Raw genomic sequence first — 26,939 nt, 5'->3', positions numbered from 1 at the left:
TGGTCCTAGATGTCGTTGCCGGGGATGTCACTCATAAAAAGAACAACCGGCGAGACCGAGGCAACAACTACTCAACAACAACAACAAAAAAAAGACTCGCATCATGAAATCCTCTCAAAAACGCGGTTTGTCTGGCTGGGATAACGATACACCCGGAAGGATGGGACACGAAACCACGAACTTCAGCGAATAATATGATAGATAATCTTGATGATACCGTCCCAGAGCAGACACGCTACTCACCCGTACCATCGGGACATGAGAGTTTCCAAATATATAATATTTGTCCATCTCTTCCATCTTCTTCACTACACAAAAGTCTCTGGTACAGGTGGTGGAAAATTTGTCCGGAAGTGGATGGATTGTAGCGGATGACTGAGTGTTTCGCAGCGCGGACTCCACACGCGAAAAAAATCCCAAAAGCACATACTGGCCAACAAAAAAAAAAGGAAATCGTAGACATAACGGTCGACTGATTTGAAATGGTAATATTAAGAGGTATATATCATTCGGATGCCTTGCTTCTCTGCCTGTTGCCCAGTCGCCCAGACACACACATCCTTTGAGGTTTGTGTTTCGCTGCAAAATGGATTGATTCCGGAGCAACATTTCCGACCCATTCTCGCCAACTCGCCACTCCCTTGGCAGTGGCAGAAAATCCTCTTGGTGACCATTTGCCCAAAAACACAAAAAAAACATCAAGATTCATCAAGAGTCCTCTCGTGTCCGTTTCCTTGAACGCAGCGATGAGGCCACGTTTCGTCCATCCAACATAGGATTTTGTTTTCCATTCATCCAGCAGTTTCACGAACGTTGGGACGTATATTTATAAAATTTATATCTATTTACATGCATTCAGAGGCTTCCACGCTTGGTTTGGCTTTGACGTGGTTCCGGAACGAAAAGACATTTTCACCAGAAGTTCAAAATATGTGACAACTTTTCTCGGAGCACGAACTGGAACCAAAATATTCTCCCTACGAGTAAATCTGCACCACCGAAAGGATTACAGAACACGTTCGTGCCGCCTTTTTACCGGCCACCACAGCGTTCGAACCGTTTTCAAGGATGCTCGTCAAAAATGTTTGTTACCTTTTTTTTGCTCCCTTCACTATGCTCTTACTAAAAGCATCGAATCTACCTTTCCCACATGACGAGCTGATAGAACGGAACTGATAGAACCACCAGCGGAATGGCTGAAGAGGACATTACAGCAGTTGCCATCTTTCGCCCACATTCGTGAAGAACCGTCTCACCCAGAACGTCCTGAGTCCAGTTGATCTGGATTAGAAAACCCCACAGCGAGACAGGACAGGAAGAGTGGAACCTGTCCTTTTGGGGAGATCCTTGCGCGAGACGAGAAGATTTTTATGATTTTGTCGCAGTGTGAAAGAGGAAATCTGTGTCACTTCTCAACGTTCGCGAACGTCCGAACCTCCTCATATGTACGATACCAAGCGTAATGAAAATAAATTGACGCTCCAAACTGTCCATATCCTTTTTTTCCCCGGATGGCATCGCGGCATCCGCCCAATGTCCAGTCTGTGCACTCGCAAAAGATCCATCCGTTGGTCATAAATTAGTCAATATACTCGCTCACACAAACACTTTTTCGCAGCCTCCTACACCATCCTGGAGGATGTAGTCGTCTCAAAGATGGACGCTAGAACTCACTGACGTTAGTGATTAATCAACGGTTACATCCGATGAACAGACATACGCTCTCAACGGGGTAAATCATGAAAAATTGACGTCCCATGTCCCGTGTCGTAAAAAGTGCTTCTCTTCTTGGCACGCTGAAAACCAAACAAAAACAATTGCCTCTTTAATCGTAATGTATGAGCAAGTTATTAGCAAGCTCTCCCGGTGGTGGTTAGGGCAACCACCTGTCAAATGACCACGATATCCGCGAGGTGACGTACAAATCCACGGTTATCTGTAATTAATATCGATCGTATGATCCCACCGAACCGATGTGATGGGTGTGTTTGCTCATCATCAAGCGTCACATAAAAACAGTCCCGCGCACGGACCGGCAAAAAATGAGATCGATATTCAATATTTGTAAAGGCGCTGCTACAACGCTGCTTTTAACCTAATAATCTCCAAATATTATTTCATCTCCTCCTGGTCAATGAGGGCAGCACTGGGAGTGAGATCGTACCAAACTCGTGAACCCGTCCCGTACGATAGCTTCCCATTCCCCGAGGCTATTGCGACCGTCAACGACACCGGCCAAACCGACTCACCGACTCACCGAAGTAGATAAAAGAATATCATCCCGGTCGAGTGATTTTCCGGTGCGGACACGATGCGGATGTGGAGAAACGGAGCACTGGAACACCATTATGACCGGCGTCGATTTTAAAAACATGAAATTTATGTTACAATCTCTACAATAAGCTGGGAATGAAAGGTGGCCGGGTTGCGGGTCGAATGCACGAAAAGGTGGCGGTGTGGGTAAGGAAAGAGTCACTGGCTCGAAATAATCCAAACATCGTCAATAACTGCTATCTAAGGTCTGGTGCGGGTGTATCAAACATAGCTGCAATGCTGGAATGGGTGGAAAATCCTTTCGACCAATCCTTTCTCCACTCTCTAATGATCCTTTTTTTCCATATCTCTCGCTCCGTTCGAGGTTTGATTGGAATTTATGTTCCTCCAACTGGCGGGCGTTTGCTTCCGCGACAGTAAGCTGTGATTTTCTTTGAAATCCTCCAAAAACCGCAACTCCATCGCCGTAATGAAGGACAGTGAGACGGGTGAACTGGGACAGTTCTGGGGGAGTAGAAGTACCGCGTAGATTGGAATCACTCAGGAAACTCATCCTGCGAATGCTTTGCCAGCTGAGTGATTGAGCTTTTCCTTGAGCACCATCAAGGGTGGTTGCTAGCAGCGGGAAATGCAGCCATTTTTCCTAACCCAACAAAGAAGCTTCACCGTCAACAACCGTCGATGGTTGGCGTTTCCGTTGCAAAATATTAATTTCCCATCGTATATCTTCCCGGCCCGTTTCGCCCTAAAAGGATTGTTTCGCTGGGAAACTTTATCCATCCGCTCAAAATGAATCAGAATAGTTTCTTGTCTGGTTGGCATTCCATTCCCGATTTGATAAGGATTTGATTTGGCTGTCTGTTTGTCTGGCCACGGTTCGATGGAGTGAGCGACAGCAGCTTTGGCACGGTTAAATTTACAGCTATCGGTTTTCCATTCCCGCAGCACCAACAGTGCCCAAACGGGTACGACGATCGATTTCTGCTGCCGGAAATGAGCATCAGCATCGTTGTATCCACTGTGAAAAGGTCTTGCCACTTGTGATTTGGGGAGAAATTTGCGGTATCGTATTTACAATTTTGATTTATCGCATTCATCCTAAAACGATGCGGCTTTCAGGCAGGGAAAATGAGGGAAAACCCATTGCCATCCTGGCTGCCATCGATGAGATGGACGGCTTGAAAATTAATGGATCAAATCGGTATCGAATCCTTCCACAACGACATGCTTGCTTTCTTGTTGGGCGAAGAAAACGAGATGCCATTTGTAAGACGCTTGTAAAGGGAAACGTTTACCTGAGGTCGATGGAACTTCGAAGATGGTCTTCTTCTTGAACACTTCCACACATTGGAAGTAAATTCTTCGGTGACATCTTCCCGCCTACAAGGACACATTTGTAGCTGTTGCTACGCAAAACGCTACAAGCAAACGGGGCGATTTATATTTATCACTGTTTAATAGATTTACAATAAGACGACATGACGGGAAATTAATTAATTTTCGGAAAATTATATTTCCGACCACATTGCATCACACGAAGAACGAAGAAACGCCGAAGTGAAGGATATGTCGTCCTAGCTAACCCATCACTTGTCTCCTTCATTTCGGATAGCTGTCAATTTGGTCTACCTCCGGTCTTCGCTCTTCCTCCTTCTGCTTTCCAGTTTTTCGCACAAGGCACAAAAAAGGGGAACCACATTCTCATATCATTAATCATACCGCTCATTCCAACGCTTGTTCGATCCATTTGACTAAAATGTGTTTCATTTTCCCCATTTGTTTTTTTTCGTTTTTCTTCGTCACAGATATCGCTCCTGTTCGAGGAAGTTGGAAGGCTGCGGACGGCCATCGCCAATATACAGGAATCGCATAACCTGCAGATCCAGCGGCTCGAGGACCGGCTGGAGGAGAAGCGGCAACACATCGTGCGGCTCGAGTCGCGCATCGAAAAGCAGCAGGACTTTGACGATATCAAAAAGGAAAATAGGTAATAACGCGAGCCCTGGCGCTCGTTTTATGGTGTGCCACACGTTTTTGAATCTCATTACCCAATCGCCCGGGTTCGGGATCGGCCAAGCTACTCTGTTATGTGTATATGTTCGCCCGAAGGGTTTTTGCCACAGTGTTTTGTTTTGTTAGCCTACCTTCTTTTTTTTTGGTGGGCCATCCCGCACAATCAAATCGCCCAAAAAACGACACGTAAACAAAAACATAAACCACCATCATATCATTCGGCCTATCGGTTGAAGCTTCCCTGCGGTGAATGCGTTTTCCACCCACCTTTTCTTTCTCCATTTTTTTTTACAACACCCACACACATGCACATTCACTTTTGCTTTCGCAGACACGCGTACGCGAAGGATTCGTGGTCGGTTGTGTTCGGTGTGCGATTTTAAACATGAGGGGAACCAGGCACCATCCACAAACAGAATGTCGAATTTTCAAACCCAACGGAAGATGGATTTTCCTCGGTACGATTTGCGGAAAACACATTACACAATTTTCCTCACCCGGGAAAAAAGGAATTTTGCTTTTGCTGTAAAACTGGATGGAATTTTTACAAAACAAAACAAAAAAACGACGATCTGTTATCCGTAGAAAAGAATCGGCCTGCCCTAGGCCAGCGGAATCACACTGACTGTCGGGCCGGGAAATTACCTACCGGCGAGGGAACGTGGATTTAGAATTGTGTTTTTATGTGTTTTTTTTGTTTCTGTTGTGGTTTTGCATGGTTTCCTCCCTGCATTACCTTATTCCTCCCTCATACGCTGGTGGATGTATGTCAGTGGATTACAAACACCGAAGCACGTGAAGCCACTGGGTCAAAGTTTAAATTGTTCCCGGTCCGATACATAAAATAAAAAGAAAACGATTTAAAGCAAAAAAGAAAAAAAACCCACACATCTGCATTTAGTTATGCATTTTAACGTGTTTTTTTTTCATTCTATCTTCTCTTTCTTTCCCATCTTGCCAGTATGCTTCGCTCGGTGGATCTGAGTGCGTCACACGAGTCGAAACAATTCCAGGAGCTATTGCTCGAACGCACCAAAGCGCTGGCGGCACAAACGGAGGCAATCAAATCATCGTCGACCACTTCGGAAGGTAAGTCATTTGCCATATTTTTTGCCAAATTTTCCACTTTTATTCCGACACGATTGCATGCTGCACATGATCTGTTTTCCCGGTGCATGAAGCTTTTACATCACCCAGTTGTGTTGGAGTGTGTCTGTGTCTATTGCTTTTTTCAATCTGCTCGATGTTGTTTGTGAGTCATTTGTGAGAAGCGAAAAAACAACCACTTCACACCAAGCCACACAGCCACACGTACACATCTATACCGTACAATGTACCGTGTATCCATTAACTCAACTCCCCCCAGTAGATGGAGGCGCATCGATCATACAGTGCAATAACTCTATCTCACTGGCGGCGTCGGCGGCGTCGGCGGCGTCGGCAGCGTCGCGTCAGATCGTAAACTCATTAAATTAGATTCAAACTCACCCATTTACCACTAGACGGGCTCGACTAACGAACCCACCGCACGTCGTGGCACGAACATTAAAAAAGAACGTCGAGTTTTACTCGAAAAAAAAACAAAAACTCACACAATCTGTCTAAGCAAACTCTCGACTAGACTTCATACGGGTTTGAACCGGTCATAAAATGCAACCCATAGATTCACACACAGAAACACGAATGGCGCCAATTTTTACAACTCATCAATCGACCCCATTTCTTATTGGCCAAGCAATACTTTGCGATATTGAAACCCTCAAAGGGAAATTCAACACCCTTTGCCGACACCTGTTAAAAGCAATTCGTCTGTCACGCTCAATCGATACGATCAATAATATCTAACACGCGCTCTCATTACTAATGTATTAAGTATGTTTGTTTTACTGCATATATTTGATCGCTGTACGTAAACAAAACGCATGCCTGTCGCTCTCCAGGGAGGTCCCACGGCCAGTTGCACTCAATAAGCTTCCAACGCAACAGTGAAGCGAAGGCATCCCCGGGCTCTTAATTATGTTTACATACTAATGATGTGTGTATCTCTGGCTGTCTTTATGCTCACAGAAGAGAGAGAAGAAAAAAAAACCCCAAAGATCGATCTTCAACAGTTGGCTTTTGCTGGCGGTATTTTGGGAGGATTTGTTTCAATATGGTGCACTACATCCACTACGCAACGGTGCTACCGTTTCTCGATCTCGATCAGCTTCGAACACGAACGGTATTGCTTCCTCTTGCCTGTTTTTCCCACGGGGCCCGCCGCTATAGCTTGGTTGGCGGCGCAACTTTTTCCCCGATTGCGTCGGCTCCCTTTGGGCATTAAATTTTATTTTTACGATCTTTACCCGACCGCCCACACACACACCCGCGACTGATTGAGTATTGTGTTGTTTGTCTGTGCGTCTGTTGAATATATGTTGGCTTTAATTCTAATTTTCGAAAGAGGTACATTTTTCGCCACACTACGAGCGAAATGGGGTTGGAAAAGAGAAAATAAAATCCCCTTTTGCCACCTTTTATTTAGCACAAATGCTTCTGACAATTAATAAAAATTTCCTCATTAGTCAAGACAAAAAAGCTAACCTCCAACCGAAGAATAGAACCAACCGCTGTACGAAACGTGGCAGCGTAGTTTGTGACGCCGAAAAACCCGAACAGTGATCAGCGAACGGATCATTTATCCCACGCGATTGCGAAAAAATAGCAACAGAATAATATGCCAGTCCTCTCTCAGCCCTGTGGCCCGGTTCCAACACCGGTTGGGGACACTTGGCAAACACTCGGCTCCGTCCGTCAAGTGGCCCGGTCAGTGGAGCGAAAAAAACCTCACCTACTTTGTTATTTGGCTGCTTGGGCTGCATTGAATTCGAATGGATTCTTGGTTTTCTGTTGCGATCTCCCATTCGAATGACGATCAAGTGTAATCGAAGTGTAAAGTAAAGATCGCAACGTCTTTCTTTCTCGCTCGCTCGTTACTCGTTCCCCACCGCGATTGTTTTCAACGGCCCCACCAAGAAGCGTGGGTGAGCGCGATGATGGAATTATTGAAATTTATGGCTACTGTTATTATTGTTTTGCGTTCGATCACTGTCATCCGGACCCGCGTCCTCACAGTAGATCGCTTCTGTTTTTCTGTATCTATTCTCACCGCCCTGCCACAGCCCACGAACGTCCCTATGCCCTCCCTCGCGATGGAAGACCCCGGGCTGCATTCAAAACGGCCTCCGCTTCATGGGAAAATAAACATGTTTTACATAAGTTTTCTTCACTCCGCTGCACTACACAACCATACAGTAACGTCCCTTGGAAAAAAAAAATATTCAAACCACCAACACCATCAGCCACTGCCACACAACATGCCCTTACAAAACACTCGCCTTTTTTCGTTCTCTTTCTTCGCGTACAATGATACATGAGACACAATAATGAAGCGAAATGAAATACGAAAACATTCACAAGATATGAAACGATCAGTAAGAAAAATATAGAATCGGGAATAAAAGAAAATATTGAACAACACATAAACAAAAGTCCAATAATATTCATATTACTTTCCATTTTGATATGTTTTGAGACTATTCCTTTGCTCCAGTTCACTTTCACTGTCTGTTTTATCGTTTTGATCATAATTGTATTTTTATGTACATTTAGTTGCAATGTACCATATCCCAACAGTGGATCAATCGTTTGTTGACATTTATTTGTCGTTGATTTAATTTTACTTTTGAATTCCCTTCCCACATTTGATTGCTCTTTCGCTGTTCTCGCTTCAAAGGGCATCCCCGCAAGGTTTTAAACATGTTTGCCCTTTTTTTTCTTCTTTTTTCTCTTCCTCGTTCCGTGCCGCTTATCGGGTTTACTTGCACGTAGGATCCCCACTTATCAGCGGCCCCAGCAGCATTGGTGGCAGTGGCGCCAATGGTGACGGTAGTGCCGGAAGCGGTGCTGCCCCTTCGCAGCCCATCCGTGCACTTTCTCCCTCGAATGCTAGCAACAGCAGCTGCAGCATCACCAGCCAAGCTTTGGTCACCACCGCTTCTAGCAACACCGGTGCGGCTGCGGGCGATCTGGCCGGTAGCGAATCGCGTAACAGCACGCACGATCTCACTAACAGCAACTCGCCAACTAACAACACCATCACCGCCGCCACCACCACCGGCATTGCTTCGAGCGAAATTAACAATAACTGCTCATCAACCCCATCCGGTATCGGTTGCCCTCCTCCGCCCCTGCCGCAGCCCCCGCTGCATCCGCCCCTGCTTGCGTCTCGATCCCCCCAGCCAACCTTACGATCACCGTCGTCTTCCGTCACCGTCCAGCAACAGCTGTGCGCCCCACCAACGACAGCTGGAGCAGCGGTCACGACGATGACGACGACCGCCCCGTCCAACCCGAACGATCCGATGTCCGGGTTGAGTTCCTTCCTGGCCCCACCGTTGCAGAACGTGGAGCAGTTCGGGTCGTTTCTGGGCGAAGAGCTCGTCAGCAGCTGGCGCCGGGGGGCGCTCGATCTTCCGCCACCTCCGCCGGGACTGGCAGCGGCAGCTGCCGCCGCTGCTGCTGCCGCCGCCGCCGCCGCGGCACGCAATCCAGCCTTACTAATGAACCACCATCATGTTGTTAACTCGCCCCCGACAGATCTACCCACGCTGGCGCATCATGCCGCCGGTCTCGACCAGGACAAAGCCAGCAGCCATCACGAAAACTCATCCTCCGCCAGCACGCCGATCCTGCGCGAAGAAACGTCGCGGCACGACGATCGGCACCTGAACGGTGGCGGTGGCCTCACACCAATGTCGATCTCCAAGAGCCCGCTCGAGGACAACAACAACACGCTGGGAGCGCTCAGCCGGCTTGATGGGGCCGGCTCGGGCAATCTCATACAGGGACTTCCGTTTCAATTCCAAGAGCGGGGACACTTCCGGTTTGCCGACGCTTCCGACATGCAGATGCCACCGGGCTCGATGGTCGGCCGGCTCGGCGACTCGCTCATCCCCAAGGGTGATCCGATGGAGGCGAAGCTGCAGGAGATGCTTCGCTACAATATGGATAAGTACGCGAACCAGAATCTGGACACGCTGCACATTTCGCGACGCGTTCGGGAGCTGCTGTCCGTGCACAATATTGGCCAGCGGTTGTTCGCGAAGTACGTGCTCGGTTTGTCCCAGGGTACCGTATCGGAGCTGCTGTCGAAACCGAAACCCTGGGATAAGCTAACAGAGAAGGGACGAGACAGCTATCGGAAGATGCACGCCTGGGCGTGTGACGAGAACGCCATCATGCTGCTCAAATCTCTAATTCCGAAGAAAGGTAAGTTGATCGATTTACTTCCAATGATGAAACGTTATATTACAAACTGGGAGCATCCAGTGATGAGGATGGAAAAATGGCCATAGAAGACAACACAAATTGCAGTTTTGAGCAAAAGAAAAAAAACATTTAAACTGTTCATCAATTTTTGAAAGCACGAGAAACATCAGCAATCAGGATGCATTAATATGCCAGTGTGCAACGACCAAAGAAGCTCGTACGGAAGCATAAATAATGTTTTATTAAAAAAGTTTCCTTCAGAAACGCGGTTCCTCTCTACCTTACCGGAACTGGTTCCTCTACCACTCTGGTTCCTTCTTTCCACTCCCCAAAAAAAAAAATGGTTCTGCAACTTGCCCAAGCATTCTTTGCATCGTCTCTCGAATGAGGATGAAAACCGGGTGGGGAAAAACTTCGCCCAGTTTACGCCGTTGCAATATCTCTGTGTAGTAGCTCTCTGCAGCGATAACGACGGCGATAGCAAAAAAAAAACAAATCGCCTTTCTCCAAAGTGCATCCTCTCTCAGCACTGCTGAAACTGCTGATTGGGTGCACGGCAGAAGAAGATTGTGCCTGATGAAATCGTACGATCAGCATCGCAAGCTTAAGGTAAAGAGTTGTTTGTCTTTCGCGCATACCCATCCCGTTCTTAAAGGCAGGATGATGCAAAAGAAGCTTCCGTCTCGCTCCGGATGCTGTGCTGTCGTGAAGCATTGCATGGATTAATATCGAAATTTCACCAAAATTGGCAGATTCCAGGAAAGCCATATCGTTTTGCCCGTAAGGCCACTTCAGAATGCTTTTTCATTCGCTTTGCTTTGGCAAAGTTTTTCTACCATCGAAACACACGATAATCCACCGTTTTTGCTCGTTTCTCGCAATAGATTCATCTTTTTTTCACTAGACCAATCGAGCGATTGGTTCATAATTAATATTTCATTGTGATTTCGTGCAGTTTCGTTTGTCTTTTCCATTTTTGTACCTTTTTGTTCTTCTTCTCCTTTCCGCTATTCAAGGATTGCCGAGAGTATAGTAAGTGCACGAGTTGTACAAAGCGCTGTGCAACACTTGACAGGTCGGAGAGCGATTGAGAATGGCAAGAATGTCAGTTCAGTTGCTCTTTTGATTAATCATAAAAATTCACCCGCTTTTGCCACTAGGGGAGTCATTTGTAAAGAGCACATTTCAGCATCGATTGATGCTGACTCTTTGTAAAGCTGCTTGTTCCCATTTTCCGTACAATTCGGACGGAATTGGAAGCATTTGACATTTGAGGCTTGCTTTGATTTGTCCCCCTTTATACAAACCGATTGTTTGTCATACAACTGTCGATAGGTAGCTAAGTTGCTATGGTAATTACGTACATTGGATGGGGAACCACCAGTGCAGGATGCATTAATTACAACTAGACAAGAATGGGAACAAATGCTAGAATCTTGCCCAAAAAGGACAGAAAGAGAGTGAATGTGAAGCAGCCAGTGAACAATGACAACGAACAACGGGTCCGATGATTGTGTGTGTGTGTGTGGTCCGGATATCCGGTTCGTCGTCAACCGTGGAACGTTATCAAGAAGCTCCGAACACACGGTCACACGGAACCTTCAGATGGATGACAGCTGTCAAGTGGTTTGCTTATACAAAACGGCTACAACCAATTGCTCTGGTACGGAGCTCGATCGTCGTCATGTTTGCCACCTGGAACGGTTGGTAGCTTTTTGTTTTCGGTTCAAATATTTGAAAATGTGATTAATTGTCTTTACCTTTCTACTGGGGTTTGTTGGTTCTTCGGCGTCTTTAGGTAAAATACCCCCCGTGTTAATCCATTTCTCAGTAACAGCCCCACAATAATTCAGAAAGAAGCCAACTTTGACGGGCGTGTTCAATTAATCGATCGAGATAATTTAAATATGCACAATGATTTTCGGGGCCTGGCAACACAACCGAATTCATCAATTATTCACATCAAACACAGCTTCCTTTGGGTCTTGGTTGCGAAAGACAGCTTTTTGTTCAAGTCATTAAGTTCCCTCCAAAATCCTTTGCCCGTTGTTGTTTGTTGTTGGTGTTCCGCAATTCCTTCCCTAACCCACCTTCGTACTTCGTATCCCCCCTTTGGACACATGTGTGCGCACTCGTACATACCGCGTCCACGTTCAACCGGGAATGGCTTATTTGTTGGGGGAGGGTCGTCTAACACAACCCTCATCCATTCCCGAAACCATTGCCGATACGTACACGAACATCTCAATATCCTGCAGTGGAAACTTTCTTTCGCCGTGTAGCGATAATTGCCGTCTTGAATAAATTATAGATAAAGGCAATTTATAGGCACAATAAAGACAACGGCAAACCACCACGCGGGAAAATGGGCGCATTTTTTTCCTCCCCCCATCCCAAACAAGCCGCCGTGTTTCTTTTTGCGCCGTTCGAATGTTTCCGTTGCCATCGGTTTCGGTGGTATTCGCTGTTTTATTTCAAAACGAGGTTATTTTGCACCAAAAACCCAAACAAAACCCCCTGTTCGGTGAGCCGACGGAGAAGGAGCAGGAGCTGGAAAAATCGATTACCGCTAATCCGCTCATTAAACTTCACTCCTTTGCTTCGTTTTTGCGGAGGTCGTTACGAAGTTCTTCGCTTGAGCGACAAAAAAAAAACCCTCCATTTCTTGGGAGGAGTTTTTCCAGGCAAAACCCACCTCTAAAGTTGGGGTAATTTTTTCGGGCTACGGCCGTAAGACTTGCAAACGAAGGCACCATGACATGTAAGGAAGTCTGTCGTCTCAAGACGTATGTGTGTGTGAGAGTGTTTACATATGGAAATGAGGCCCCGGCCGGTTCCCTGTGGTTGGCTTGTGGGCAAAGATCCTGGAGGATGGCGAAGAACGAACGCCGGCAGAAGATTAAAAACTTTAGCTCTCCCACACTCCCGTGTTCGGCGAAAGGATGGAACCCTTTTTTTCGTTCATCAATTAATTGACGTTGGTACGAAAAATGTGCGCACAACTTTTCCTACACATGCAATTCCTGGCGCACCGAACGATTTTTACGCTTCGCAGAACAAAATAAACATATCACTGGCAGGGGGACAAGGGTTTTGTATGAACTCGTTTCTTCACCACGGAGCCTGAAACTTTCGTGCACCCAAGCACGAGAAGATGGAAATTAAAAATCATCAAATTTCAGTTGCTAACCCTTTGGAAGCTGAATGCCTGCTGTAACTTCCACCCTGCGAATTTGCCACCCATCGGTATGGAGAGTTAGTGCTAAGGGACTGAACCAGTTTAATGATTGGTAAACATTTATATTCATTCTAGTTGTATGGGTGTGAGCAACGCCACGTGAGGATGCTTTTCGGGTGTTTCTCTCAATTGCCAATTGCCAACCAGGCCGACCGAATAATTTAGAACGATTTCACTTGCTCGCTTGCTCAGTAAAATTACGTACATTCTGTGCGTGACAGTTGACAAATCGTGCATTCTCCACCGGTGCTCAGTGTTACGGATTTAAGGATTTGTAAAATATGTCCCCAATTAAACTGTAATCAAGGTAACCCCATCTTCATCGTTTGAAACTGTCCATCCCTTGAAGATGGTCGGCCTGCTTCGAACTCTCGGACTCTCGGCCGGCGGTTGAAGGGCTGATGAAATTATCGACAGTTAAAGAGCTATTAAACTTTGACCCAACGCACCGGACACCTTTTTCCCCAGACCAAAGGGCTACCTTGTGAAGAATGTTTGCCCCATCTGGGCTGAACAGACCAGTGTCCAATAAAAGCGTAACAAGCGAAACAATTCATCAACATTGTACAAAAAAACGAAGCACGCCGAAAAGATTCGATCATGAAAAACTAATGATAAATCTTTTTTGCAACTGAGCTTGATGTGTCTCTGTGCCGTTGCAAAATTATGAAGCATAACTTATGTTTGTACGATCCATCCTGATCTTACACCAGGATACGCAAGATTGTGGAATCTCTCATTGGACTCCCCCGGGGGGGAGTGTACAGGGCGAACATGGACAAGGTGAAATAAAAATCTTCACTTTATGTAGAAGCTAAATTTTATACAACAAAAAAAAAGACACCATCAAAAGAAAATGAAACGACCAAGATACTATCGAACGCCTGGTACGGTAACAGTACCAAAAGGGACGAGCAACTGCTTTTCGGCGGCGAAGGTCAAAAGCTGTGGTGTCTCTCTCAGTGTGTGTAGAGGGGGGACACTCAGGAGAAAATTTCAAGAAAAATTTTCATAATCTGATTACTATCATTATTGCCGTCTCTTTCTATCCGCGATTGTTCTGCGCGCCTTTCAAACTCACAGCCTCAGAAGCAACGACAACAGACTGCCAAAAGTTCAATCAAATGACAGCAGAACAATAGGCCCTGCGGGAGCAAGTTCTCATGGGTATTAGCTTTCCCGTGCTCCACAACTGTGTTCAAACACACATACACACACGTACACAACACAACGGTAACGGTTCTGCATCTTGTTGTCAGTCGCCGTTGATTGTGGGCCGCATGATGCTTAAAGCTAAACGCCATTTATTCATTTGGCGCGGATGCCCTCCCTTCATCCACCACAGATTCGAAGCTCTGCCCTCAAGATGTCGTGCCATCTTTTGCCATCCCTCTCTCGTTTGCCTGTGCCGTTTCGCCTTTTTCGCGATTTTTCATCCCCATTCCCCATTTATGCTTTTGTTTGCTCAAACTGAATAGAAAGCGCGCACGAGATCAGTGCACATCGGTACACAGCGCACAGCAGCTCTATATATGTGTACACGCGCGCGTAATGCAATGAGCAAATATGAGTGATCTTTCGACATTCCGTGGCCGACCGTGTGCCGATTTGCACGAGAACGCTTGCTCGAATGACATCCGTCCTGATGCTGCTGCTGCCTGTTCCCTTTTGGGTTTCGCGGCCATTTTAAATAAACTCCCCCCACCCAATAACGAACCACTGTGGAATGGCGAATGGGGACATGATTTATCGATCAATTAAACATTGAACAGGGTCTAATCGGTTTCATAGTTTTACGGCAGTGTTTACCTCACCTCGTGAAGGGGGGGCATTTATCTTCCGATAATTCACAATTAATTGCGTTCGATAAGTTGAATGCTTAAGCTTTGCCGATAGTGTGTGTGTGCCCTTGAGCATGTGATCCTTTCGGTACCCAAACCCACCAGCCCTGGCAAGAAAGGTCGCAAGCGTAATTACCGGAAAAATTCAAAATTCCAAACTACCGAAAATACGCACCATTCCGAAGGTGGTTACTGTTGCTTGTGAAGAAGGGACGTGGGCATTATTGTTTAAAGGTACCTCGTTAGTTTACGTTGCACGGGATGGGATATGGATTTGCGACTGGTATTTATCGTAAACTTTCCTCACAGTTCACAGCTTCCTGTTTCTCGCTTCCCGTGCTAGGTGACTATTGGCCTGGCACTTGAGTATGAGTCCCCTGGATGAGGAAAAGGATGCTAGAAATTGTCTGGGATGAACCTAAATGAAGACATCTTCCCGTACTCCGCCCTGTACTAAATAAAAGTTATTCCAACTCCACTGCACAGACTTCCTCTTTAGGACGATCATTGCTGTTTTATCTCACACCATACAGCTAGGATGTTGGGTAATTGTATCTCAGGGTCAGGCACGGATAGTAACACGCATTTGTTGCATACCCCGGTCAAGGATCAACATCCGGCAGGTCGGTTCGGGATCGACGGACCGAACGGTGGGGAATCCTGGTGGAACTTCGGTGCCTCTTCCGCCATCACTAATGCTGATGGTAACCGTCTGCCAATGTGGGCAGGAAAAGTTTTCTTTCGCCCTTTCCAAAACCCTTTTTGACAGATTTCTGTCTCTCTGACTGCTGACTGGACCGATGTGTCCTTTTGTAAGCAATGTGTCCATCCTTAGCCGAGGTCAAACAGGTTGAACTCAAAACCGCCCTCAGCTCACACCATCGTGGATGTGACTTTAATTGCATGATAATGCACTCTTCCTCCGCTCCAAATGCTAGAATCGCTAGAGAAAGAGCGGGAGTAGTGAGAGCGGGGCAAAGTAAATGCCAAAAATATGAGCAACTCATTCGTCCCGCATTTCAACAAGATCAAATGGTTTTATGGCGAGCTAGGGGTGGCACAAAGGTGTACCCTCACTCACCAGTTTCGGGGTTTTTCGGTCGAAATGGTTAAAAATTAATATTTTCCCTCCCAAAAAACACAAATAAAGAAAACGTAGTACTGGAAGGAATTACTGATGATATTGATGATCAAACGAATTTCTAGATCAATGAATATTCCCAAAATCGGAATTGGATTTTTTGGTTTGTTGGCTCAATTTGGCGATCAAAATTTTCGGCACAATCAAACATGTTTGGATGCGTTGGAGATGGGAAACATTGCGAATAAATATTGTGCCCGTTGGTAGAAGCGAAAGATGCGTCCACAAGGAATACGGTAGCACAACAAACCGAAACCAATTTTACCCAAAATCGCCGTTTGTTTTAATCCCGCTCACAGCGGGTCCCTGAATGCAGTTGGATGCTGCTATTGTAATTCTTCACGCACGAATACGCATTTTATTGCACTCGTTTGCGGAGCAATTAAATCTTCCGTAACGAGAGAGAGCGAAATGTCAAAAAACGACCCCAAACAGTATCGTTGCGCGAACGTATACGTCTGTGGCCCGTGTATCGTGTCTTGCGTGGGGGATTCCGTTTTTAAAGTCATTGTACGGTGCAGACGGTTGCACTTTCTCGTGACAACGGTTCCACGACATTCCCAAGGATGTACCACCGAGCGCTTCATCAGCGACGGAATCTTAACGCGCACGGACGTTATAGCTAATTATTGTAAATAATGAAAATGAAAGTGACTGGAACGGGTCGGGAGCGATAAAACGGTCAAACGGACCTTCGGATCCTTGGACCATCGTGGACCGTCCGGTGGCGGTGAGTTATTTCGGCAGCGACTGGCGACACGGCACGGCGAGAGCACGAGCACGGGAGCATTAGCCTAAAATGTTGCACAGACACAGGCCGATAGATGAAAAGACTTTGCCGCACACCACAACCAAACCGCTCATTCCGCGTGAGTTAATCGCACCAAACCGGCTGTTGAAAACATTGTTTTTATAATTTATTGATCCACATCCACAAGTGCTGTCAGCCCCGTGTTGTGGTGATTGTGTCGCTGCGGAAAACAACTGCTAACTACGCCACCGTACGGGGACACGCGTTGTGGCATTAAGAAAATGGGAAAATAATTGATTATGCCTATCTGTATTATTGTCAGGCCCACGGGGGTCTTCCTCAAGTCCTTCCCCACCACTAGCCACTAGCGCGCGCGTGTGTGCCTTTGTGCAACTAAACGCAAACTGTCTCTATTTTTAACATTTTCAACTCACAAATAATCCCACCGGTTTTGCACAAAAAACGCCACCGCTACAACGACATCACCAGGCAGCAAAGTCGCGTACATAATACAACAAAATATCTCGGCTATAAATCGATGAGGAAAGAGATCGGTTTTCCCCCTGTGCGATAGACATCGCTTATTTCGGTCACCGTTTGGAAACGATTCTTTAAGACGTGCTTTATTTCGGTGTGCTGACGGAGGTCACGTCACAATCGATTACGATTCGGAGTCAACTTTGAAATCGAAAATAGCTCAGCTCAGGTTTGGCCTCTCCGCACGCTGCGCACTGGCTTCCCTCGAACACCAGCTCGAACACCGAATGCCATTGATTGATTTCTACCTCAACATGACACACAGACGAATGCCCCTTGTCGAAGGCACGGCAATCAACGAAGAAATCAAAATTATTCGAAAAACTTTGACCTAGGGTCTAGTGCTATTGTTTCCCTGCAAGCATTCCTAAATGTTCCTTCCTCAATGTGCCAATGTGTTAAGTTTTGGATGTTCTTTTTTATTATTTTTAACCTAAACAACAAGCAAACCCGTAAGACGTCTGATCTAAACGTCTTTCAGGCTTTACATTTCGCATTTCTGTCGATATCGTCGAGTCAGGTCAAAACTTTTGGAGGTCGAAACATGTCTCGAGTTGACGGCAATCGTTGGATTTCGATCGAAAACAGTGAAATCAAACCGAGAAGACGAAGAAAAAATGGGGACGCCTGGTACCTGGTACCAAGCAATCTAGAAATTACGAAACCCTGCCATCGATCATCGATAAAGCCAATAATGTTGCAAGATAGCAATACCTCAGGACCAGTGACCTTGTTTTAATGGTATTTAGTCTCATCATTCGTTGTTGTCCCTGTTCCGTAAGATCCCCACAATATCCGTACGACCATCAAATGCCACATGCCGAGATGGTGATGATCTCTGATTTTGACATTTGCTCACAGGCGCAAACCGAATTGCACCGGATCAGTTTCGACGGCCCTTTCGCCAAGGGCCAGCACTTTCACAATCTCGCGGCCCGAAAATCTCGCACAAACAACATAAACAAAACTCCGAACTCATTCGCTCGGACCCAATTCGTCATCATCGTAGTCGCGATTCTGGCCACCTGCCCAGCAGTAGGTAGAAGAGAACACAGAATCGGTGTCGCAATTATTCGTTCAATCCGGCACCGATCCGCGGTGTGTAGTAAATAAAAGAATATATTTCATTTTATTGCCTCGGAAGGGGGGATAACGAAAGGAGGAGGACTCAGGAAGGGGAGAAGGGCGGTTAAAGATTAGAAGCCCGTAATACCGCAACCTTCTGCCAGGGAAGCACCTTCTGCCTATGGGACAGTTCGACCAGTTTACGACCGTCGATCTCGGGATGCTCGTGAGCGGAAACAAGCGATTCAAAACACGACCAAACGTCCGCCCGGCTGGCATGCCGGGGCGTCGTCGATGCGCTTAAATATAGCGTAGAGCACAAAAACTTAGTGCTCACTTAGTGGCAGTCCGGCGTGAAGAGGAATGTATTAATTAATGTGTAATTATTCTCAAGCGCGAATTTGGGATCAGATCGGGTCCAATTTCCCACCGTCGCTTGTCTCCATTTCACACCCATGGGTGAGGGAAAGAGAACCGGGGGAAGGGGGGGGGGGGGAGAAGTGAAGAACGATCGAAACACATGGTCCATTCGGGGCGTCGAGTGCGATAGTGATGAAGTATTTTAATTAATTAAATTAAATCGCAGCTATTCCGCCGCGTGTCACAAGCGCCGCACAGCGACACCGAAGCAATGCAGTTAGTGCGCCAGTTTTAAGCCGCACGCGTGCATTTTTCGTTAGTGCCATGGTTGTGGCTGTGTGTGTGTATTTTTCCTACGTTTTTGTTCAACCTATTGGTTGCACTTTTACCCTTGCTCTAAAGAACTATGGTCACAAGTTTTGCTCTTGCGTTGCAAAAAGAAAAAAAGAAAAGCTTCCGGTTTTTCTTCCTTATAACAACCTGCTAATACGAACTAATTAAAACTTTCCACCTGCACCGTGAATGCTGCGCTAATAATCTTAGTTTTAAGTTTACGCCCCCACCCCCGCCGAAAACTGCAAAAAAGCAAAAAGAAACATTTCTTTGCGTAAGATTTCTTCCCTACATCACACAACCTTCTGTTCCATTCGTCACAAGCCCGTTCGCAAGCAAAGTGTTTCGATTGAAGGTAGCAAATCACCATTTTCCTACCTCCCCCCGGTAGAACTTTTCTCTTTCAAACGAAAAAAAAAACAGTAAAAGCGAACTACTTCCGGTTGAAATGTCAGCAAAAGCGAGTTCTCCGGCGAGTAGTGGGTTCGATTCGTTCGCGGTCACAAACTACAAACCGCGATCGTTTTGCCCCGATGCCGTGCCGGACCGAATGATGAAAGCTTTCCATGCCAATTTGCATATTAATAGGTGGAAAACCCTCACCATGAAGAGAGGGATATGCGGTTATGTGCCCGGTGTGTGTTTCACCATTGCACGGATGTCCTGATGGACGAATGCCACGAACCGAAGCAGGAGAGGAAACCGAAGGGACAGGGCAAGCGGGCTGGGGAAAAGTACAAAAAAGTAAAACCCCACACATACGAGACCACCCCCTCCCCCTCCCACAAAAGCTTCGACCAGGTTATTAATTTGTTTATTACACTCATTATGTGAAATTTATTCCCTTCGCGGAACTTTCGCGGCGTGTGTGCGGATTTCTGATAGATGAATTCGAATGACCCATAGTACGGGTAAACGCGCGCGCGTGTGTGTGTATGTAAGCGGACCACAGAAAACGGGTCATCCCATTCCCATTCGCATAAACGCCAAAGTCGGACTTTTGATTTACAACTATCGATATCCTGGAGAGCCTACACGGCGGCCCCCATTTGGTTCCCGTTCCGTTCGCTTGTAATTATACTTTATGGCACTGCAGTACCGATGGAGAAAGGACCGAAAAAAAACAGAAACACAAACCACACACACAGTAACAAACTGCGATTGTGTGTTTCTCCCTTCCGTTGCGCGACCAACTCGATTGGGCGTCTTCCGATTTTCGCCTATTGGATCAACCAAAGGCAAAAACCTAAGCGAAAGAAATTCGGTGTCCGAAAAGACCGTCTTCGAATCGAACTACTCTCGGCCGCACTCAACGGGACAACGCCGTGGAGCCCTATCAATATTCCTATCGTCATCAGCGCTAGGTCATTTGTCGTAAGAGGTACGGGCCACCACCGACAGGACAACAGCGTGTTTGAGTGGCATTAATCATCCAATCACCGCGGTGCTACATGTCAAAAGCAAACAATATCTAATTAGTTGGAAGCGCCATCTTGTAGCGCCACAGTCTACAACCACGGGAGGACACAATAGGACCGCCACAGATACCACCTTTCGGGCTGCCTTTTGCATTTGACTGCCGATATCGAACGTGATTATGTATTTTGCTATTTTTGTGTTGTTACTTTTCAAACATACACTTACCTTTAGGGTGTCCTTTTTACCTTTCGATGTCCTTTCGTCTACAGTTGAGGGCTGGGAATGATACAGAGAGAGAGAAGAAAGGTAAGATTGGAATAAAAAAGCGTGTTCATATTGCCCGAAGACATGCAACCCCATTCGGTGGACAAAAGATGGCCGATTTCCACCAGAGTGGTCGAGGCCACCATCCGCAAACCCAACGGCCATATTTCATTTTCCATTCTTATTTAAAAAACCTCTGGCAGCTTATTATTAAAAATGTTAAACTCTACTTCAACACCCACACACGCAAATACGAATCGAAACAAGGACATGGGATTCGAATGTAAAGTAGCACGCCTGTCGGAAAATGGACGTCAATTTGAAGAAAAAAAAACAGAAATTTACCACCTCTACACTAAGAATTGACTGGAAGGATTTTACCAAGACATGACAATTTGACAACGGCTAACGATGTCCAGCAACGGAATCGGACGATTTTCTTACAATTGTATTTTAACGCGACTAATTGGCCCCTTCGCTCCGAACTGGCAAAGCAGGTCACTGGTTGTTACCAATAAATCGAACCGACGATACAAGCGAACAACAGTGCTATACTGAGTGTGATTTAATGTTTTTTCCAAGCTTCCCCCGGTGCCAAATCATCACCAAAAAAACAACGACACGAAAGCACGACACGGGGGGCACGCTCTCGCGAATTCAGTTCATTCTAATTAAACGCAATAATGTGACAGGACACATTTTTAATCTTTGATCTCGGGCGATCCTCTCGCCCTCGGTTTAATGATGGGCAACGGTACGGAATGGTGCGAAAGAAGTGGAGGGCAGATGAATCCGATGGCTTTTGCTACCATCGGCACAAAAGGGAAATGTCGACGGAATGTGCCACAATGTGCTCGCGAGCATTTTCATCGTTTGCCAGTGCTTGTGCAGATCGCAAATGATCGCAACTGATTCGTGACGGCAAACATGCGTTTTTTGCGTGCGACAGACGCCGCTGTACCGCGAAATGGGTTATTTATAACATTGATACAAAATTTACACACTATAGATTTCAATGTAATGTGCGAGGAACGTTTCGTTCGGCGCGGTCGGGCCGCGCCGTAAGGGCGGGAACGGAACGAATGAATTTAAATTGGCCAGGCGAACCTTCGGGTTTGCTTAGCGTGCGCGCCGAAACGGCTTTTCCTCATCGCACATTTCAATAAACTAATATTATAAATATATTGTCACCCGAAGGTTGCATGCAATTCTTCGCCTGTTCAGGGACGATCGCTTGCTGCATTGGTTTGCCGGCAAACAGTGCCTGGCAGCTGTGAGTTCCTGCCTTGCATTGGTGATGGAAAATCCGAGGCCGGTGACATTTCTTTGTTTACTCACGCACGCACGCATGGTGGAAAACTGTGCGAGCAGCACCCGTAACCAATGCAAATTGGCGGAGTGTTGGCGGATCGTGAACGATCGTTCGGCTTTATGTCGAACCGAAGTCGTCTGTCGCTCGTCCTCAACATTACCGCGATGCCCGATGGCTTAGCGGCATTAATTAATTATTCACGACATATTTATAAATTCGATTTCATTCTGGGGCCCCGATGATCCGTCCGAAAACATGGGGAAGGTTAATAACATTTCGATGACACACGGCGTACGGCGCGTCGGCGATGGTTTTGTGGTAGACGCCGTGATGGCCTTACACGCAATCGATCTATTTCCAAACGAAAGTGAAAAGACACCGTCGCCTTTACAAGTCTGCTCTCGCCCGCGGGTAATTAAAATCGAAAAATCACGCATTCGAACTCATCATCGCCGATCTAACGACCGAACGATGCGATAAACACACAGACACAGAGGGAATCTTTCGCTGAATCTCTATCGCTGCCATAAATCAGCGCCATCCTGACACGGCAATGTTCTTTACGCCGCTCCTGTCCAAGGCCAACCGGCCTATCCCGTTGTTGCGGCGGTGTGACAGCGAGTGTCGCACTTTTCCCCAATAGAGACAGCGAGATCAAAAGTGGCACATCAAGGATTTTTTTCCCCGCTTTTTTTTTTTGTTCTTGTACGGTCCTTGTCTTCCTATCGTTGGCTCTCCTTAACGATAATTGATTACATGACATTTATCAATCACGACGTCACCGGGCCCCGTCGTCCTTGTGTTTCATGTTCCGAGCCGAAACGCTATCATGCCACGGAATGGGAAGGAGCACTCTGTTTACACTTCAATAAACCGTTACCGACATCCTTGCCAAGCGTACATCCCTTTCCGGGTGTGTCGGCCTGGATCGGCTCTGTCTCTATGCGACATCCGACGACAAAATCAAATAAATCCACCCTGCACCGAAGCGCGCCTAATGCCTGAGCCCCGAAGCAAACCCGGAGAAAGCCCTGGGAATGGGAAAAATATTGAAAATATTTCATCAAACCTCTTCTTCATCTTGTAAACGTCGGTCGGTGGTGGTTCGGGAAAAGCGGTGACAATTTCGTCAATTTCCCTCGACCTCGGGCGTGCCAATTTCATAAAGGTTCCGCTCCCTTCCACTCCATCCATCCGCCTGTTGTGAGCGTGTAAGAGTCCTGTAGTATAAATCATGCTCACCCTCAAGCGAATCAAGGTGGAAGGAATAATGCCTACCATAACGGAGACATTTCACCAATCCACCCCTCCAACGACGGTGGGTGGTAGGACGCATAAAGAGGACGCATAAATACGAAATAAATAACCTGTATCCCGCGAATATTTTACAGCGACCGCGTGATCTCGTCGATAGGGAAGAAATAAAAGGGACTCATCGGTAACTGCCGGTGTGCTAGGGGTTGGTAAAAAGGTGAAGGTAATAAACAACTGACATGTAGATTAGACCACACTCTACACCCACTGGTAAGAGGGGAACAGGTAGAGCGAGGAGGAAGAAGAGAAGGTGGGGGAGATTAATAATAATATTCCTTCCCTCGGAATCGGAAGACGTCATAGGAGAACGCAACCAAAACGGTAGTAAATATCAAAGTACGGAAAGGTAACCCTCGGGAGAAAGCCAGTTGTGAGGGTGGATATCCGGGGTTGTTTTTTTTTTTTGGTGTTTGCGCGGATTCTTTCATTTTTCTTTATTATTCCATTCATTCGGTAAGCATTGGTTTCAATAAGGAATTTATGTGATTTCCTCCCAAAATGGCATAATCGTCACCCTCGAACACGGTATCTAGCGGTAGGTTGTGGCCCGATGACATTTGCATGCCCCTGGAATCCGCAGGGGTTTTTTTTTTATTTTATACTCCCAAATTGCTAAACAACCTCCACACAAACCTTTGCTCCCTGCCCCCGTTTTTGCCAGGTTTAACCATCCGGAAGGTGCGAGCGCGGTGTTAATAAAAATCCATATTTATTTATGGCACTTTCGGTTCGGTTTGTGTTTCATTTTTTATTCGAACTCACCGGAAACCGGCGCTTTAAAGGACGGGAAAAAACGTTTGCTTTCCATTTTTATTGCCGATGCATGTCGATGCCGGTTCGGTTTTGTGAAAATTGGCCGCCCAACTACCCCCCAACCCACAGCGGCGAAAGGATGCCGGCACACGATCGTTAGGATGAATGTTTAATATTTCCATTAGTTTCACTCCCGCGCACTAGAACGAATGTCGCGCGCGGTGGAAAGTCTCGTAAAGTTCGCTTTATCAATACGCATAACAGGGGTTTTAGTTGTTGTGAAATTTGAGGCGCTCGAATGGCATTGAGAACATATTTTCGCAGCCGCCACCGCACGGCACTAAACAAAGGTACCGTTTCGCAGGGTAAATAGAAAAACAACCGTATCAATTCAACCACCAACACATGAGGGAAGGAGAGAGAGAGAAGAAAAAGAGCCCCCACGTTGCCATAATTCCGTTTCCAAAGACAGCAAAACAGAACTGAATTACGAATTCATCCAATACACATTGCGCTTCCGAAAAGTGAATTAATTAGTTCCCATTTAGCTGACGTGGAGCGGTGAGTTGGAACTGGGGCGTTGGGGGTTTCGATAGATGAACTGACATTTTTTTCTTTCGGGCTGATAAACCCAACACACTAACTGCTTCAGAACATTGGACTCGCTCTGTCTCTCGACGCATACCACCTTCGGCGGCCTTCCACTGCTCCAAAAGTTCCCGAACGGAACAATGGTTTTGATGTAACTCGCACGCACACGGGAAACCTACACGGCTGAGCGAGCTCTTGTCTTACCTTAAGATCAGGTCGCTCGGTGAAGAAATGATTCTTTTTCCCACCACGAAAGTTTTGCCACGTGCGAAAAACAGCCCCATTCCGGGAGTTGCCGAGATCCCCGAATCGAGACTGGGCGAAGACACTCTAGATCGATCAGAAATGGAGGGTGAATAAATTACGCGCCTTTTGTTTAGCGGGCGGCACGCAGGAATTGATAGCAAGTTTATTCACACACACAAACGAAAGAAAAAACTGTCCTCTCTCTCTATCAGGAAATGTAGGCCCTTTCCAAAAAGCTGGTATGGAGAACCCATTCCGTTTCAGATTATTTTTATTAGGCGGTATTAGTTATTCAATTATCGTAACTTGCCACCAGGAAAAATGTTTTTCACCCACTCACCCATCTCTTTACCACCCCGACGACAGCCTAGGCTCTCGTCTATCGCTATTTCTTGCCATTCTTCTGCTAATGCAAATTCCGCCACATTCCAGCAGAGCGTCCGCTCTACTCCGGCTCTAATCCGCCTTTCGATTCAGTCGTTCCTTCATTCGTTCGAACCCAGCTGTTGGGTGTTAAATTAGATGGATTATGGAAAGTTGGCTTCTGCATGCACTCAGTCCCGGTGTACCCGTACGGCGACAATTTCCGGACAGATTTTAGACGCGAATAATTAAACCCGATGAGTGCGTTACACAGGGGACGCGTTCATCGATTACACTCACACCACACACCGATGAGGGTTGTGGAGGCACACATTCGGCACTTTAATTGCGAGTGACACCCGCATCACACGGACCGCTGCCCACATTCGACGGTCCGGCAAGATGTGGCACGCACCAAATCTCGATACACTGACACCGGCCCCGGAGGTTAGTTTGCTAAATCGGTTTTAATTATTACAAAATTTCAAATTATTTCATCACCTCATAATTAAAATTTCAAAACCCCCTCAAACCAAAAGTGGACAGCCTGGAGTGTCAGTGGCTTTATTTGCAAAAACTTGCCTCCGCTCCCATTCCTTCGGACACGGGCAAGTGATTTGAACGCAAATTTTACAACGTCGTTCGAATTGGCCATTGCAATACCCCGGTCCCGTTTCGATGCAGCTGTCGCTACTGATGCTACGGACGAGTGTGCGGCAATAAAAATAATTTAGTAATAATATGATACTGCTGCAATTGCACACATGGATGCATGGCAAATGCTTCTGTCGCTTGGTCTACACGCGACCCCATAACCAACATAGATTTAGATCGTTTGGAATCAGATTCCGGCTGTGTGTCCTTCCCGTACAGCGCGCCGCTTTGGGAGTGGGACGTCTTCTATGACCCATCATCGACACATTTTCGGGATCATTTCATTCAGTCCGGCATCGGACCCACCTCGATCCGCACATTGCGATGTAAAACTTAATGAAGTGATAATTCCGAACGATCGCTACATTTTGTAAACTGCTAAACTTTAGCCCTTCACCCAGTCAGGACACCAAGCTAGATACCGTTCGAGCATTTCCAGCTTGCAGGTGAATCATGGGCAGTTTAAACAGGATGCGTCTCATTAAGTTTGTCTTTTCCTTTCGTACTGCGGAATGAATTCGTCTCCGGGACAGGTGCCACTCAATTGGCTGTAATTATGCTCGCCTCACATGGAACTCGCTTGCTCTAGCACTCCATTCGCCAATCAAATCACTTCCTAACGATTTGTTAATGAGAAGCTTGCTAACAACGCACCAAGACACGGCGAGAATGGCCACCAGGTATCGCCACAGCTTCCCAGTCAACGTGGCACGTGGCGCACTTATTAACGAGCGCGCAGAGTGAAAACATTGCGATCGATACGATCGCCCCAAGGGAAAAAAGTGTTTGAAAATTGATTGAACCTGATTTCAAAAATAATTACTTCTCACCGATGTTTCAGCCGCAGCTCTGGCTGCGTTGTTCGATTGTCAATTTCAATTAGGAATTTGCGCTGATAGGGAACGTGCTGCCGCCTACAGCAAATCAAAACAACAAAAAAATAATCAAATCTCGCTCGCTACGTTCCGTTTTCCGTTCCACCCTCGGGTGTGCTCAAAAGACGAAGAAAACAGGGGAAAAAACCCAGGACGTGTAGTTGCGTGTGGCATCCCTTCGTGTACGAAAAATACGCGGCGCACAACCACAACGATTGTGCCCAAGGATAATCTACGAATTGGAAGTTTTTTTTTTTGGTGTCTTTCTTTCGCATTATTATTCTG

General features: G+C 46.5%; 1 protein-coding gene across 6 annotated transcripts in view; it reads left to right on the top strand.

The window, feature by feature from the left end:
• LOC125760700 (homeobox protein cut) overlaps positions 1-26,939 on the top strand; it is a 168,920-nt gene that overhangs the window by 131,097 nt on the left and 10,884 nt on the right. For 5 of the 6 annotated variants that reach the window (XM_049421075.1, XM_049421074.1, XM_049421076.1 and 2 more), the window contains 3 exons: positions 4,080-4,261; positions 5,249-5,376; positions 8,158-9,597. In XM_049421075.1, the coding sequence (XP_049277032.1) occupies positions 4,080-4,261; positions 5,249-5,376; positions 8,158-9,597 (1,750 nt within the window). The remainder of the gene's footprint in view (positions 1-4,079; positions 4,262-5,248; positions 5,377-8,157; positions 9,598-26,939) is intronic. The other variant, XM_049421077.1, reaches the window with a different exon arrangement.

Source organism: Anopheles funestus, chromosome 2RL, assembly GCF_943734845.2.
Source record: "Anopheles funestus chromosome 2RL, idAnoFuneDA-416_04, whole genome shotgun sequence".
NCBI classification, from domain to species: Eukaryota; Metazoa; Arthropoda; class Insecta; order Diptera; family Culicidae; genus Anopheles; species Anopheles funestus.
This window is presented reverse-complemented; position numbering and strand designations above follow the sequence as displayed.